Source organism: Tenrec ecaudatus, chromosome 2, assembly GCF_050624435.1.
Source record: "Tenrec ecaudatus isolate mTenEca1 chromosome 2, mTenEca1.hap1, whole genome shotgun sequence".
In the NCBI taxonomy this organism is placed as follows: domain Eukaryota; kingdom Metazoa; phylum Chordata; class Mammalia; order Afrosoricida; family Tenrecidae; genus Tenrec; species Tenrec ecaudatus.
In genome coordinates this window covers 285326025-285343238 of record NC_134531.1, presented here as the reverse complement: position 1 = coordinate 285343238, position 17214 = coordinate 285326025, and the positions used below count along the sequence as shown (strand labels likewise).

The window sequence follows — 17214 nt, the reverse complement described above, 5'->3', positions numbered from 1 at the left end:
TGGTGTGGGTCCAAGAAAATCCTTTAATTCTGAGCTTTGGTTACTAATCTGCTAAATAGGAAGGGAGGGGTGGAAAGGTATTGACTAATGTTTCTAGGTCACCCTCTGAGAGAAATAGCTAAACTCTTCACATAAAAAGCCCTTTGCATTAAAAACACCTCCAAGAGAACAGGCTGGGTTGGGAGATTTGTGTGTGTGTGTGTGTGTGTGTGTGTGTGCAATTTATTAACTCGATATGATGTTTGTCTTTTCCATAGAGGACTGCATATGCAATATCTGTTCTTGAAACTAAAATCAGTCCCATTGCCCACTTATTTCCTTCTTTTTTCAAAGCATGCCCTTCTGAGCATTTTGCATTTAGATTTTCAAACTATGTGCGAGCAGTGCTCAAATAAGAGGTTGAACTTTTCAGTGTGTAGAGTCCAAATGAAGCTGATGAAGAGGATTTGCTGGCTCTTAACTGGAATCATCAAATGGCATATGCTTAACCACTGGGTTACTAAGAGGAGAAATTGAAATTATTTCTAATGAGGAGGGGGCCACTCTCCTTATAAGGACTCTCTCTAGTGCTAGTTCCTTAAGTAGTATTAAAGTTTCATCAATTATAGGTTTGCAAGTTAATGAACTTTTAAAATAAAAAATTGTAAAGCCTTCCTATACACTGATATAGTATAGCCCAGTGTGGGTGTCTTTGCATTTTTTTATTCAAAACCTCTTATGAATCTTCAAGTGTCTATAAAATAAAAGATCAGTCGTTTAGTCCTTACTTAATGTATAAGAATACTTTATTCCTACAGACAAATATCGGACATTGGATTAGAATGTTAGGTCAGAAACTCAATATGCCTGGATAAGTCTTGTGGGCCTATTAAGTCATCTAGAGGACTCTACGCTAGTGGGATGGATAGTAATGAAAACAGGAAGCATTCGCCCTATAGGAAGGAACATAGTAATATTAAACCAGTCTCATCAAATGAAAACAAACAAACAAAAGGCGAGGGAAATTCCGTATGTTCTCACTTCTACGTATACATGATCTATTTCCTGGCATTTTGGTCTCACATACACATATCTAGGTAATTAATTAATTAAAGTATAAATTAATAGATCATCTAAATATCTCCAAATTATAGAGCATGGAGTTTGAACAAAGGTTACCTGGATTTAAATCCCAGCTTAGCCTTGATTAGTTGAACTGGTAATGTGTAACAAAAATAGGAGGGCCCAATACAAATGATGCTACAGATTCCAAGATGGAATTTTGCAAGACCAAGAACTTAATTCACTGCAAATACCTTTTTTCAGCCATACATGTAGTGACTACATATGCGGACCTTGATGGATGGGATACACAATGATTTGTGGCAAGAAACAATAGAGAAGCTCAACATCATTAGTTAGAACAAGGCCAGGGGTCATCTCTTGAAAGACCACCCATTGTTCAAATGCATGTTCAAGTTTAAGCTGAAGAAAACTTTAACAGGTACACCCAGCCAAATTACTATCTTGGAGTCTATCTACATGGATTTAGATCCTAACTCAAGAATTGATTTGATACATTGAAAGTTAATGACCAATGATGAGTTCTGGGAGGACATAGAAAACAGCATCGGTGAAGAATCTAACAAGCAATAAAATAGAAAAGAAAAACCAAAATCACTATCAGAAGAGACTCTGAAATCTACTCTTGAACGTAGAACAGCTAAAGCACAAGGAAACAACGGGGCAGGAACAGAGCTGCCCAGAAGAGTTCAAAGGAAGGCTCAAGCAGACCAACTAACGTAAAACATCAGTGCAGAACTCAAGTGGCATTTCTCAAAGTGAAAGAACTAAAGAAAATGGCGGCGTTGTGGATCACCCATTGGGTTGCTAACCGAATGGTCTGCAGTTCCAGCCCACCTGCCACTCTGCAGGATAAAGATGAAGCGTTCTGCTTCTGTGAAGAATGACAGCTTCAGAAAGCCAAAGGAGATGTTCTACTTTGCCCTCTAGCAACTTGGTGGAAGTGAGTTTGGTTTGTTGGTTTTATGGCAAAAACAACAACAACACCACACAAAACAACCCTGGAATGATGCCGGAAGCCTCAAAAGAGGCTCTTGTATCAAAAAAGAATTGATTGACATGCAATCATTTCAGGAGGTGCCATATGATAAAAACCCGATGATAAAGAAGGAAGAAATCCAGGCTGAATTGATGCAACACTGGGAGTGTTCACTTGTCTATGTAAAGAAATATGGAAGACAGCTGCTCTGGGCAATCGACTGGGAGAGATCCATATTTGTGACCATGGCAAAGAAAGGCAATTCAACAGAATGCAAAGTGATTGAACAATAGCATTAGTATCACATGCAAGTATATGTTTGCTGACATCACTTCCAAACTAGTTGCAACGACTCATCAAAAAGGAATGGCCAGACGTTCAAGTCTGATTCAGCAGAGGATGGAATAAGGGATACCACTGGTGTTATCAGCTGGATCTTGACTGAAAGCAGAGCATACCAGAAAGATATTTACCTGCATTCCATCGACAACACAAAGACATTTCACTGGATCATAACAAAATCTGGATAATATTGTGAAAAACAGGAATTCTAGAAACTTAATTAAGATCATGCAGAAATCGTGGGTGCACAGACCAAAAAGCAATTGCTTGAATTGAACAAGGCGACATGGCGTGGTTTAAAATCAGGGAAAGTAAGCATCAGAGTTCTAGCATTTTACCAGACTTGTTCAATCTGTCTACTGAGCAAATCTTCTGAGAAGCTGGAGTATATGAAAAGACACAGCGCATCAGGACTGGAAGAAAGCTCACGAACACCCGGCACTATTAGATGATATAACCTTGTTGGCTGGAGAGGATGTGTAATTACTGATGAAGACCACAATAAAGCCTTCAGTATGGATTACACGTCAACATAGAGAAAAATCCTCTCAATTAGACCAACAAGCCACAGCACGGTAAAGAAAAAGAAGAGGGGTTTCCTTTCTTGGATCCACAAGCAAAAAAATCAGCTCCCTTGGAAACAATAGTCACGACATTCAACAATGTTTTCATCGGGCAAATCTTCTGAAAAATATCTCTTTAAAGTGTTAAGAAGGGAAGGGGTCACTTTGAAGTCTAAGGTGCACCTGACCCAAGCCACGATGTTTTCATTTGCCCCATATGCATGGGAAATCGGGACAACGGATGTGGAACATAGAACAAGAACCGGTGCCTTTTAAATTATGGCCTGCCACAGGACCAAACAGGTGCGTCTCGGAAGAAGTGCAGCCATCGTTGCTGAGAAATGAGGATGGCGTGCCTTCATCCAATGGACTTTCCAGATGTCACGGGGAAGGAACGAACCTGATGCGGGGCAGCGCATCCCTTAGCCGAGTGTCGGTGCACAGCTAGGTGGCTGTGAGCATGGAGTCGGACGGGCAGTGTTAGGTTCTGTTACCCCTACATAGGGTTGGCTGCTGCGAGGGAGAACTCACTTGTTGGCACCTACCAAGAGCCGCGGTGGCGTTTTCAGAGCTCTGCTGGCACCGCGAACAAGTGCTGAGCTGCTAACTGGGAGAGAGCTAGCTCAATCCCATGCGCTCCTCCAGGGGAGGCAGATGTTGAGTTTGCTGCGGTAAAGTCCGCAGCCTTAGAAATTCCCCAGGGCAGTTCTCCTCTGCCCTAGAAGACCCACTCTGAGTTGGAAGCGATTCAACAAGAGTCGATTGGGTTTGCGTTCGGGCTAAATAGGTTGTTGCGACCATTAAATAAGGTCCTGTGTGTGAAGCCTTCAGCAGAGCACACAACACGGGACAACTTGGCGATCAGGCGTAACTAACAAGCATCCTCACGTTTGCACTTCCTCCCTGCCCAGTGCGTTCAAGAGGACTCGGGTGCAAGCACTGAAAGAAGTCAGCTTCCTTCATGTTCCTTACTCGGTGTGGAATCGTAGAATCACTTGTGTTACACCTGCCGGAAGTGGATCTTCTCTGGGCATCCCTGGATGCCCAGGCCTAATTCTGGGTGTGAGTCCTCTATCTGACAAAGGCAATGAAAGAGCTGAGTCATTGCCCTTACACATGCGTTACTTGATCCGTGTGCTCAGATACATACCAGGTAAATGCCTGGCCCGGTGATGAAAAAAAAAATATAGAAGGTATTACTTGGCTGTATAATCTGGAGTGGCATACCAAAATCAAACACACAGCCATCAAGTGGATGCTGGCTCACAGCGACCCTATAGGACAGGTTGGAACTGGCCCCATGAGTTTCCGAGCCTGGAACTCTTTATGGGAATAGAAAGCCCCGTCTTCCTCCCACCTAATGGCTGCTGGTTTTAAACTGCTGACTCGCAGTGAGCAGCTCCCTGGGGTGGCATAGATTCCATAATAAAGGGAATGTGTGGAGAATCAGAACATTCCCAGTGGCTTAGGGGAAAACACCAATGAATACAATGTATTGGTACATGCTTGTTCGATTCCTTCGACCCCTTCGGAGATCAGCCTTTGACTCGGAAGTGGAGAAGCACATGGCTGGGAGGCAGAGGACAGGATGTGTCAGTGACCGCACCTTGACACTGTGTGAAAAGTCAGCATATGTCACTGGGGTGGATGTGGCTGGCAAATGTGCTGAGCTACCAGCAAGCATGGATAATCATGGACTCATCAGGGGCTCTGGCTCCAGGTCTCTGCCTGCTGCTGCCCCTGCCTGGCAGGAGTTTTGTCAGCTGCCTCGTCTGCTCTGAACGGGCTTGGTCAGCAGAGCATCCCGCTGCCCACACGGCGCTCCCTGTCAGGTCCAGGCAAATTTGTTTTTGCCAAGGTGAAACTAAATTAGTGACTAGCGCTGTCTTCCTGAGGTCTGACCCCATGGGCCGTAGCACTGCACCTTCTAGACCTGATGGTAGCTGGGTCTGTTCTCCTACAAAACAGCCGAGCTTCCTCCTTCAGAGGTTCACACATCCCTTGGGGCCTGAGACACACGGCGGCAGGTTCAACAGTGGTCTGCAACTTCAGTGGCTTCTTGTCACTTCACAGGCAAGTGATCTTCCGCATTCTATTTTTCACCTAGCACTAACCCACCTCCGTTCCTTAAAGAATCAGTTCCAAATGGCATGCAGAGGCAGAGCCAGGGTCTGCAATGGGCTGCTCACGCGACGGTATGTGGCCCTCTAGGAAGTGCGGTCCAGCTAATTTTCGAATCATCGTGACACTATGTTACAGCGTGGAACCCCTGGGCAACTAGACAGTGATATTTATGGAAGCAGGGTTACCAGGGTTTCTCTGGTGGGGCCGCTTTGTGGATTCAAACCACCAGCCTTTGGGCTCACAGTTGGTGACTTCACTCTGGAACCCCCCAGGGCTCCTGGATTCTGATTGCAAGCAGAAATTCTGTCGGACTGGACATTTCTGAATGTATAAAATTTCTTTTTTAATGTTGTGAATCTACACATAGCCATGGGACCAACGAGGCAGGGGGCGTCCAGTGTACCCCTTGGAGATTAGCAGCCTGTCTTTTCTGTGCCCCAACTCCTACTCTCTCATATCTCCTCACATCTTCCATCCTTCCACCTTTCCCCCCTTCTCTCTCAGTCTATGGATACCACTTTGTTTATTACTTGAAATAGATCCTTAACACACTCCTTAATCTAGTTGGCATGGGAAGAAAGTGTGCTTTAGTGTAGATTGATAGCAGGACACTCCATCGACTGACCCACTTGTCCATTTTCTTTCTTTCTCCTTCCACATAATGCCTTCCCTACAAAGTGCATGTTACCCTTAACCCCGTCAACTTAGATTTGACTGAATCTGGAATGGAATTCATAATGTCAGGAATAAAGCAGCAACGGCAGTTCTTCATAAATATCCTTTCAAGTGTCTTGGGGATATTGATGAAGCAGGTGAAGGAAAGCACCGCGATGTTTGGTCTTTGGAGACACGTAAACAGGGATATAAATTTTAAACTTCCGATTGACGCAGCACTTGGATAGCTGTCTCCTATCAAACTGACACAAACTGAAGTCAATGAGTTATGAATGAGAAACCGAAGGCCAAATTTAGAGTGTTTGTGGTGGTGCTTGTTTGTAAGTGGAGTTGATTTTTGAGAACCCTTTAAAAATAACTTTAGTGCTATATTTCCAAAAAACCCTTCTCGTTTAAATTGATTTTCCTTGAAGGATTATCTAAACTGAATACAACAAGATAGGGCTATCTCGGCCCACTGCAGAAGTTCTAGGATTTCTAACTGAAATTGTGGGGTGGGAAAACTCTCTTCATGATTGGTATTCACAACAATTAATAATAATAATAATAATAATAATAATAATAATAATAAATATATTCTTCAAATTAAAAAAATAACCAAACGAAACACTGACCTAACTTTTTTGTTGGTTTTATGTATTCCTGTACATACATAATTCCAAATTTAATTCATGTTCCTCTGATCTTACCCATCATACACACCTGTCTCTTTGAATCATTTACTTCTTTGCTCAGAGCCTGTGATGGTTAGATTTTATGTCAACTCGATCCTGTGTGACAGTAGGGGTGGAGTCCAACCTATCACAGTCTGATAATGCCAACTTGGGTGTGTGGTTTTTTCATCTACGAATAACACTGGGCACCTCTCTATCTGGCCCTTTACCCTCCCAGCTTGCGGGGATTCTGTGTTTTCCTCCAGAGGTGGCCCCATGTGGGCCTCCAACCCTGGGAACTGTCTCTGTTCCCACCCACCTTGGATCAACAGGACTCTGCACCCACTGGCCTGTGATCTCCCTGATTCCCACGTCTTCTTCATCCTCCTGCAGCTATGTGAGTGTGCAGAAGGCTTCGACTAGCTTTAGACTTGAATTGGACTGGACCCGGATACTCTCTTGGTACAAAAATACTTCTTGATAGAAAGTTCTTTCCTCTACATACGGACATCACTGGTCTTGTTTCTCTAGACCACCAGCCTAATACCAAGCCAGAAGGCCAAAAGAGACAGGACATTGAGATACGTGACTAGAACCTGATATTAATGGCCATGATTTCAAGATTTGGTTTCCTACTAACATAAGCAAAATCACTGGTCCATGACTAGTCTGCTTTCAGAATCTTCCCTGAGTTTCAGAAATGTTCTTCCTCCCTACCATTCCATTTCAGTGCAAAAAAAGTTCCAGAAAAGTCCTGTCTCCTGCTGTCATATGGGAACCTTTCTGCACCTATTTTTCCTGCTCCAGATTTTAAATTAGATTTTAATCAGCCATTCTATCCTTCCTCTTGGGTTGCTAAAAATACACTTTCTTTTTTCGGTCTCTCTTTCTTCCAGCACCTTATCTAGTCTCACTGAATATTTCTTCCTCAATCACTCTCACTGCTGCCATTTTTCAAATCTGTCATACACTCTAAGGTTCTTACGTCATCTCTGCTCCATAGAGAGACCCAAGATACATATGGTCCATGAACAGGCTCACAATTTAAGGCAGGAAGGACGAAAACAATAAACACAAACAAAACAAAGCAAAAAGCTAAACAAAATGACCAAAGCAAAACAGTTCTCAAAAATAAGCCACGGGATCCAGAGAGAAGTTCCTCTAATTTATGCATACCGACCTGTAATAGATAAAGGGATTGGTCGTTCAGGTTTTCCACACAAGAGTTCATGAACTGAATTCTACGGGGTTGGACCTGTCTTCTTGGCATACTTACTGAAAAGAACCAGGCTGGCATTGGTGACCCCCAGCTTGTTGGCAGCCACGCAGGTATAGTTGCCGTAATGCTCCTCAGTGACGTTGGCCACCGTCAGGGAGGACTGTCCCTCCGTGCTCTTAATCTCAAGGCCACTGGCACTGTTTATCCTACGAGTTCAAAACAGAAGAGTCAAATGAAACACTGATGACATTTGGACTGAAAAAAATCACTTCCTCACAATTACAATAGAGGAAAAAGAGAGAAAGGAAGGGGTTAGAATCTGTTTCTTCCCGTTCAATTCCAGACTTTGGGTTTGCAATCCCATATTATCTGAATCAGTGTTGACCCACAGAGAAGGCTCAGGAACGAGTGAGTTCCACTGAACTTGAGTTTCTGTTGTAGGCAAGAAAGACAAGCAGATGGATGATCTACATCACCTTTAGCTTATGGGCATCAGCTAAAGAGCTTCTGACCCCCAAGACACTAGATAAAGAAACATGGAAGAGCAAAAATCTGGTATTCTGGGTCTGCATGATTACAACTTTTGCTTGGTTTGGCTATTGGATGGGTCCCTGCGACCATCTGGTGGAGTAGTGGTGAAACATACCTGGTGTCATCCCGGTACCACTCAAAGTCGGGTGCAGGCACTGCAGAGGCCTCACATTTGAGCGAAGCTTGTCGCCCTGTGGTGGCTTCATTGCTCTTGGATTCTGTGATAGTGGGGGGGTCTGTAGGAAGGACAGACACACAGGTTTACAGGAGAGGCAGAGGTGCTCCACCATTGGCATGCAAGAAGAAATTAGAAAGGGCAATCTACTAGGGGAGGGGCTGTAAAGGAATGGTCTGTAAGCGTCCTGTTTAGGAAGAATATGATGAACCGAATGGAATGGTCATTATTCAGTAAAATAAATGTAAGAGATTACTGATGCACCTGAATACTTCGTTTGCTTCAATGGGGGCAGTGAGCAGAGGTCTATACAAATAGAACTGAAACTATCTTTTTCCGTTCTACATCACCCCAGTTGATATCACCCGCGGAAGTCCATTATAATCGACCATCGATTGTTCCAATGGATACCGCTATATTTGCACAGACTCTTACAACTGTCAGACATTAAGCTACCGTATTTACTAAAGGGCAGAGGATCTGTCTTTTTCATCAGCACCCTCAAAGTTCTTGTGATTTGACCTGGCCTCTGATGGAAAGAGCAGAAGGCTAAATTCCTAATTCAAGGTTGGCCTGATACCGTGGTAGGAAAGAAATGATAAAAAATTAAAAATTTGGATTATGAGATTATACTGTCTTCTTATATTGTGTGTGTTCACTTATTGCTATGACTCGATCTTTTGCTTTCGTGTGTTTGGGGTTTCGTTGGAAGTCTATGCTGGTGGACACAAGACTTCCTAATGGACCACCATTCTACGCTCTCTCACTTTACACTTTTTTCCTCTGGTCCTACGAAACTATCGAAGGCATAAAATAAGCTCAGAAACATATCCAACATTGTAATTTTCTAGGGTTCTCTACAACATTCCTGACATGGGTGGGGCATGGGTTTATGCCGCTGAAACCCGATAGTAGATGTGAACTGGTTTAATGATGGTGCATTGATATGGCTAAAAAACGTTCATGGAGGAAAGCAAAAACCCAAACACCTCTGGCCAAAAGCTGTTTTACAGAAAATAAGACTGTAACTGTGTATATGTTGGAAAGACAAAACAAAACAAAACAAAACCCAGCATTCTGTTTAGACTTGTAGAGAAAAAAAAATGTTTAGGGGGGAGGGGCGGGGAATAGTAGATACTAATATACAAATATCAATCAAATGGTTCTTCATCCCCTGGTACATCTCACAGGTTCCCTCCACTCTCCAAACATGAAGTATTTCTAGGAAACCTTTTGTAAGTCCCAAATAGCATAAACCAAAAACAAACAAACAAAACCAATGACCATTCATTTACATGGGCAATACTTTTGAGCCTTCCCAGACACCCAAAAGAATCTAGCAACTCACACGGAATCATTTGTTAAACCTAAAATAATACTAGCACATCATTTTAGTACAGACATAGTTCAAAGTGACAGGGACCTGATGCTGAAGCGCTGGGTACGGTTCCCAGAGATGGAGGCTGGCAATGCTTTGGAAGGCCTGACTGCAAAGCAAGGCTGAGTTCCACTTTTTGCCTTTTGTCCGCAAAGCAAAAAAATTATCCTCGGATTTCTTTTGGTTAGTGAAAACACACACTAATATAAGAGGCCGTCCATCAAATCAAAGTGGCAGAATGTGAACTTTTGAAGAACAGGGAGTACTTGATTTTTTACATTTATGTTTGGGAATGATTTTCCCATGTTTGCAACCTGTGGAAGATTCTGATCTGATCTGTTTAACTCACTGCAATGGAGTCAATTCTGACTCACAGTGGGGGTTGACCTACCCCTGTGGGTTACAGAAACTGTAGCTTTTCTCAGGACTAGAAAGCCCTGGTAATTTTAAAAAGTGGTAGAAATGCAGCAGCTCAGTCTGCGATTTCCCCCCTCACGTAATTTGAGCATCAAGGTCAGAGAGAGGGGAGTTTACAGAACTTGTGAACCAAAGCAGAGCAGGGTAGGATGCCTGTGTCGGGTTGGTTCTACTTCAGACTTCTCTGCCCATTATACAGACACAGACCGGCAGTTTCTGTAATGATACAGAGGGAGGAACCTTGCATGGGAATCCAGGAGTCCTGAGGTTGAACTTCAGCTTGGCTCTGTGGGACCTCCTGCCACACACTTTATCTTTCTGGGCCTGACCTTGATTGCCGATAAAGTGAGAGAGTCGCACTTTATCGACCTATGGAGTACTTTCCAGCTATAAAAATACCAATTTAGTCAACAATGTCTGTTCTTTACATATGAACAGTGGGTCTACATTATGCCCCAAGTGTGGTTTGTTTTAAAATATATACACAATTAACCCTTCCACTGCTAAATCTCCATATTATAGCACCAATTAGGAATCAGGAGTAACAGAATAGATTGATACTGGGTGCTGGGCAGTGGACTACTAACTGCATGGGTAACAGTTCAAACCCCACTAACCACTTCCTGGGGGCAGAGGAGACTTGCAGTCTCCCAGACCCTAACAAGGGAATTGAGTCAGAATGGACTCAATGGCAGTGAGAGGGTCCACCCCACCCCACCCTGGCAGTGAGAGGGTTCCCCCCAACCCCTCTACTTAACCAGGAGTGAAGCCTATTGAAAAGTTGCCATCAATTTGAGCCTTTTATTTCCCATCTTTTAAAATGTGGAGTTAACTTTTAAAAGACCATCAAGATTCCATTGAAAATTCTCTCTCTCTCTCTGATGGGTTACATAAGTCATTCAGAGCACCTTAATTCAAAGAAGAATGTAATAATTGGTAGTAATAGTGCTGGTGGTGGTGATGGGTTGGTATTAGAGAGGGATGGGGCATAGAACAGATATAAAGAGCTGGATTTAGAGTTTGATACTAAAGAGCCCGAGCTTAAAATGAGGCTCTGTTCTTCAATAGAGAGTTTAATGCTCTGTCCAGAATCACTCCTTCAAATTTCACATCTACAAGAAAGAGGGCTAGCTACCTTGGGAGGTAGCTAAAGGAACGCAGAGACGGCCTGTGATAGGGTGTGGTGAAGGGACTGGAAGGGAGTGGACAGATTTCAGAGAAAAGGGACCTGTGATGCAACAAAACTAGCAAGGGCTTCGATGTGAAGGATGAGGGCAAGGGGGAAGAATGGCAAAGGTTTCTTGTTTGAGCACCAGGACTGGGATGCCACCCACTAAGACAAGATACGCAACCACAGAGACAGACAACCAGCAGTCAAGGGTCCAGAAGCTGGTCTCACTAGATTGGGGTTGTAAACTGCCAGTGAAGCACTGTGGCCCATCTATGTTGACTGGGGTTAGGGGTTGAATTGTAGTCTTCAAAAGACACACTCAGTCCTAACTCTGGTCATTAGAACTTTGGGGGGAATAGGTTATTTACAGATGTAATTAGTTACTAGACAGTCAACGTGGAGTAGGGTGGGCCCTAATTCACCGTAACTCCTTTCCTTATAAAAAGAGGGGCAGGGGAGGGGCTGGGAATAGCTCCACAGAGAACTCCGTATGAAGAGAGAGGCAGAGACTGGGGTTCCCTTCGTGCAGGTCAAGGACCACTTGAGGCTACCAGCAGTTGGAAGAGACAGGAAAGGATCTTTCTGCAGAGCAGTGGTTCTCAACCTTCCCAACGCCGTGACCCTTTAATACAGTTCCTCCTGTGGTGGTGACCCCCCAACCATCAAATTATTTTCGTTGCTACTTCATAACTGTCATTTTGCTACTGTTATGAATCGTCATGTAAATATCTGATATGCAGATGTATTTTCATTGTTACAACTGAACATAATTAAAGCAGAGTGATTAATCACCAAACAATATGTAATTCTATATCGTGAAATATTTCTAATGACAAATAAATGAAATTCTGTCTTGAAGCATGGTGTAGTATGGGTAGCAATCTTCACGCCGGGTAAGTGGGAGTATCTGCATGTGGGTGGACCCTGGAGACGGATAGAGGAGCACTGTCTTGGTTCCTAAAACCATGGGAAATATGTGTTTTCCGATGGTCTAAGGTGACTGTGAAAGTGTCATTTGGCCCCCAAAGGGGTCACAACCCACAGGTTGAGAACCACTGCTGCTGAATCTACAGTGTAGACTCTCCTTGAATTTGGTTTTTGAGTATCTTTAATACATTGAGATTTTAAGTCAACTTTCTTGTAGTAATTTGTTATGACGCTCATAGGAAACTAAGACAGCTGGAGAAATTATTTCCTTGCATTTCCATGCATTCAGGTTTTTTTTAATTCATAAAATGAGTTTTAGCCAATGTTCTGTGAACTTCCGGGACCACGCTGTTATAATAAATGAGTTCACGATGATGGCTCAGGCTTTGTCAAGCCAGTCCTAAATCTGGGCTGGACTTGCCACGGCATACCACCGCCACCCTAGAGAATCATGGGATAGCAGATGTCGTCAAAGCTTTTGGCCACAGGACCAGGCCTAGAGGGTCTAACTGGACCAGTTTAAGGGAGAATTCATCCGTACTCTAGGTACTTCCCTCCCTGTGGCAGGAGTTTGATTTTTTTCCGGCTCTTGCTGGGAAACCAGGTGAAAGGATTGCTGTTTTTATTTTAATTGTAAAACTCAGGGCTTGTTTGACTCATCTCTTCTCCATCTTCATCTGGGGACCATCTTGGTCACAGGCAGATGTTCTCCTAGGCTTGTCATGTTTAAAATCATATTTGGGCTCTTTCGTTCCTCTTCTTCTGTGGACAGGCCTGCCCAGGCTGGGACTGCCATGATTTGCAAAGAGTCTGAAACAAAGCAGTACATTTTGTCCTCCCAAGCCCCTTTTACTTATTTCTTAAAATTTTCACAACCTGGGCTACTCATTGGCCCTTCACGGATCCTGGCATGGGGAAACTGCCAGTGAAGTGGAGCTGGACATTGCGGAGTACAGGAATCTCAGGACAGGGTGACAGTGGGCAATTACAAAAGCCAAACATTTGCTTTTCTCTGAAAGCCTAGGACGTTTCTAGTGCTAAAGTATATTCACAGGTCATAACAAATGAATGAAGAGCAAGGTGTTGCTAATATTTCTCAAAGGACACTGTGGTGTGTCTGCTCTTTCATGGGTTACTGGAATGAACATATCAAAAATTAATTTGTAATGAATTTGATAGAAGTGAGGCTTAAAAAAAGCATTGCAAATCATAATGCAGTAGCCCTAGTATAGTTCAAATAATAGATGCCCTTGCTCAAAATATGATTATAATAAAAATGTGGTTTCATAAAAATGCTCCACGAAGGGCCATTGTTATTCTTGACATGACTATGGAGTAGTTTACAATGGTCAGAAGACTCTTCCCATTTTATTACTTCAGAAATATAGGTCCCGAAGCTATTAATAAATCCTTTCTTTTTCTATAACTAATAACAAGACTACTTATATTAGAATGAAGGCGATAACAATGACAGTAGCCAAGGAAACAAAATATCATTCATTTCCTTCTATATGGCGGGAAGAAGAATATAAAAGATGACACTTCTTTAAAGAATTCAGTTTAAAGAATGCATTTATCATCGAGGGTTTAGATATAATTTTAACCGTAAGAATGGGAACTCCATCTTATTAGCCTCACGGGAAGAAGTCAGGTTACAGCTGTTCCATAACTTGCCTAAAGCCACACTCTCCGTAGCTGGTGGACGCTGGATTTGAATCTAGGTGTATCATGTTTTGGGGACTATGTGTTTTAAGAGAAAGAAGTAATTCCTTTGAAGGACAAAATACCCATTTGTGAAAGTTTAAAAGGTACATTTTACATATGTGTATTATTTGCAGGGTACCAAAAAAAAAAAAAAGGCTTACCTGCAGTGACACAATGGATATACATGTGGATCGGGAGTTGGGATAAGTTAATTCATTTTCAGCTTCAGCCACGTAGGACGTCAACAGCGACCTTTTGACCTATGTGAGTCCCTCATCTGGAAATGTAGATGAGGACTCTTGCTTTCCTATCTCACTTGTTTGATGTGAACATCAAGTAAACTCATGTATCTGAAAGTACTTTTGATATCCACATTGATGAAATGTATCGTTTCTATCGCCATTATTTACATGGTATCAGGTGAGGAGGATGGATCTGAAGCCAGCCCTGTGCTTCATCGCTACCACTCACGAGTTCTTTGATTTGGTGCAGAAGATACTCACACTGGCTTGCCTTGGCTCCTCTACGCGTGGGGGTGCCCTAATCATCTCAGAGGGCTTGTGTCAGTGGTGTGCCAAGGGGGTGGAGGTAGATGAGGCAGACAATAAGGATGGATTTTAAAAACAGTAATAAAACTGATAATGGACTGGAATTTCTAAATAAGGCAAGTGATAAATAGTTGCCCCCTGGGGTAGACCAAACCCAGCACATCGCCTTGCTTGTTTTGCTACCGTCTGTGTGTGAGGGTTATAGTGAATGGACGCTGGTTGCAGTGGCTTGTGTCGGGCTACGAACTGCAAGGTCAGCAGCTAAACTACTACTAAACTACTAACCACAAGGTCAGCAGCTACAACCCATGTGCTGCCCAACAGAAGAGAGATGAGCCTTTCTAGTTGCAGAGGTGCAGGCTTGGAAACCCACGGGGGGTGGGGGGCGCAGGGCGGGTAAGGGAGGTGTCGTTCTACTCTGTTCCAAAGGTTGAGTAGGAATCAATTCAATGCCAATGAGTTTGCTTTGAGTTTTTGGATATGAAATCCTCAGCGTAGTTCCTGAGATGGCGAAGATACTGAAAAAAAAAGGTGGCTCTCCTTTGTATTGCAAAATTATGAAACACAACAGCACCCTGGCTTCTCACTGATGATGTCCTCTGAATAGTTGAGACTGCATTCATGGGTGTTGGGTTATCCTGTACCTGACATCTTCCTATATGTGCAAATGAACAAAGACTGGGGGGCTCTGAACAGCTGAGAACCTGTTCCATACCGAACAATCACTGTCCTAAAAATGTCCTCGCTTGGTGGCTTTTTCAAAGTTCCAAAAAATCCCAGTTAATATCCATACCACCGGGAGGCAATTTGTTTCTTGAATCCCAATTGTGAAGTCCATAAAAGGCCCTCCTTAAGTAAATGGCTATGGATAATTGGCTATCATCGAATGGTGAGCTGCAGAAATTCCAGTGCGCCACGTCCCCCCAGCACCTGGGCTGCGTTGCTTAATTAACTGTGGACACCAGGGTGAGGAGGCACAGGGATGCTCCAGGAAGTCTAACAAGAGTCAGACTCGCAAGGTGAACCCAGTGGGAGAAGTAGCTGGGGGGAAGCAGAAAATGGGATGTGGTCATGGGCCAGAGGGAAAACTTGAGTACTGGGGGCAATGCCGGAGAGTGATTTCTCCACATATAGAAAAGGAAGCTACTATAGGAAGTGTTCAAATACAATCAATAGCCTCTATGGACTCAACTTCACTATGAGCTAGTTGTTAGTATATTGGACGCTAGCATGAGACAAGTCCATGGGTAGATATCATGTGTGAACATCATAACGGAGCTGGACAGCAAGACTATCGATGGAAATTGAGGGATGCCCCACAGAATCCATAATAAAAGGCTAGGCTGTCCCCATGGGTCAGCATCTGGAAGAAATTAGCTCCCTTGCAGGTAAGATGCTGGCAAGCAGAAGTCCTACCTTGTGTGTAAAATGTTACTGGGCCTATCTAATCAAAGGAATTTCAAATCAATAATTTAGTCCTTGGCAAACTCCCGGATCTCCCACAACTGAGAAAAGTGGCTTTCACATAATAATGTCAGTGTGCCATGCTGCAGACTAAGTTCATCTGAGAAAAGTAGAAAGGAGAGGCCTGGACTTGTGAGCAAATAGGACACGTGTGCGTCTTTCATGCATGCTGTCTTAGACTCAGTTCCTTGCAACAAGTATTTGCTCACAGATTGAGTAAATGACAGGATGATGGAGCAATTTACCAGCATGGGGAACTTCTTAGTGGGACTCAAGTTCTGCTTCATGTCAATAATCCACAGAGCCATTGGTAACTTTGGCTAGCCTGGCTCTCTGACCGAATATTCTGGTTTGAAGTAGAAATGGTATCCACTTAAATCGCAGACATTTTCCCAGTGGGAAGGCTTAGCAATGGTGTTCCCATGTGTTTGCAAGGGCTTTCAAGGGCTTGGTTAGTCAGATATGATTCTTGAATTCAAACTTGATGATTTTATCTGTTTGATGCAACTGTAGTTGGGGAGAATGAATTGTTTGACCAGGACAAGGGGCACAGCGTGTGATGAGTTCTTTAATTTCTCAACTAGATGTTTTAGTATGATGTGAACACGATTTATGAAGTGTTGGTGGGAAAGGGACTCCAGCGGAAGTTGGTATTTTATATATATATATATATATATATATATATATATATATATATATATATATATATATATATATATAGCCTGATTTGTAATCAATATTATCTGCAATTTAGCAGACATGCTAACAGGGCAGAGTTTATACCTGTGAGAAAATGACTGGCCCTTTACAGTGCAATTATTTGCTGAGATGATTTCATCAGCAGGTGTGTGTGCTAGACAGTTGGGGTTAAGTTACATTGGGCATTTGGTGGAGCTGGTGATAAAGTCCCGTGTAATTGGTTCTGAGGCACTTTTTCAGAATCCTGCGTTTTTGTTCACGTTATCTTGTGGCATGTTCATCGTGGGCCAAAGCTCACATGGTCACAAAACCTTTCCTTGACAATTATCAGTGTTTTCTACTTTTCTAAGTTACACTTTGGGGACAATCAAGAAGGAGCAATGTCAGGCTAATTGCACAAATAATAATGGGGCCCGGGCGGTTAGCTTTCATCTTGGGAGCCATCTGCAATTCAGACCACTTTGATGTTTCACACAATGGAAGCATAAATATTTTCTATGTATTCCATGATTGGACTTTCAGAAATCTAATTAAGATGAAGGTCAATTAAGAGAAAATGAAATCTTGACGGCAAAAGTCAGAG

General features: G+C 43.1%; 1 protein-coding gene across 2 annotated transcripts in view; it reads right to left on the bottom strand.

Moving 5' to 3' along the window:
* LSAMP (limbic system associated membrane protein) overlaps window positions 1-17214 on the bottom strand; it is a 771811-nt gene that overhangs the window by 39423 nt on the left and 715174 nt on the right. The window contains exons 5-7 of one of the 2 annotated variants that reach the window (XM_075542486.1): window positions 8264-8384; window positions 7675-7823; window positions 6389-7578 (exon numbers count right to left, since the gene is read on the bottom strand). In XM_075542486.1, coding sequence (XP_075398601.1) covers window positions 7565-7578; window positions 7675-7823; window positions 8264-8384 — 284 coding nt within the window. In that variant the 3' untranslated portion in view covers window positions 6389-7564. Of the gene's footprint in view, window positions 1-6388; window positions 7579-7674; window positions 7824-8263; window positions 8385-17214 lie in introns of those variants that run through there. The other variant, XM_075542484.1, reaches the window with a different exon arrangement.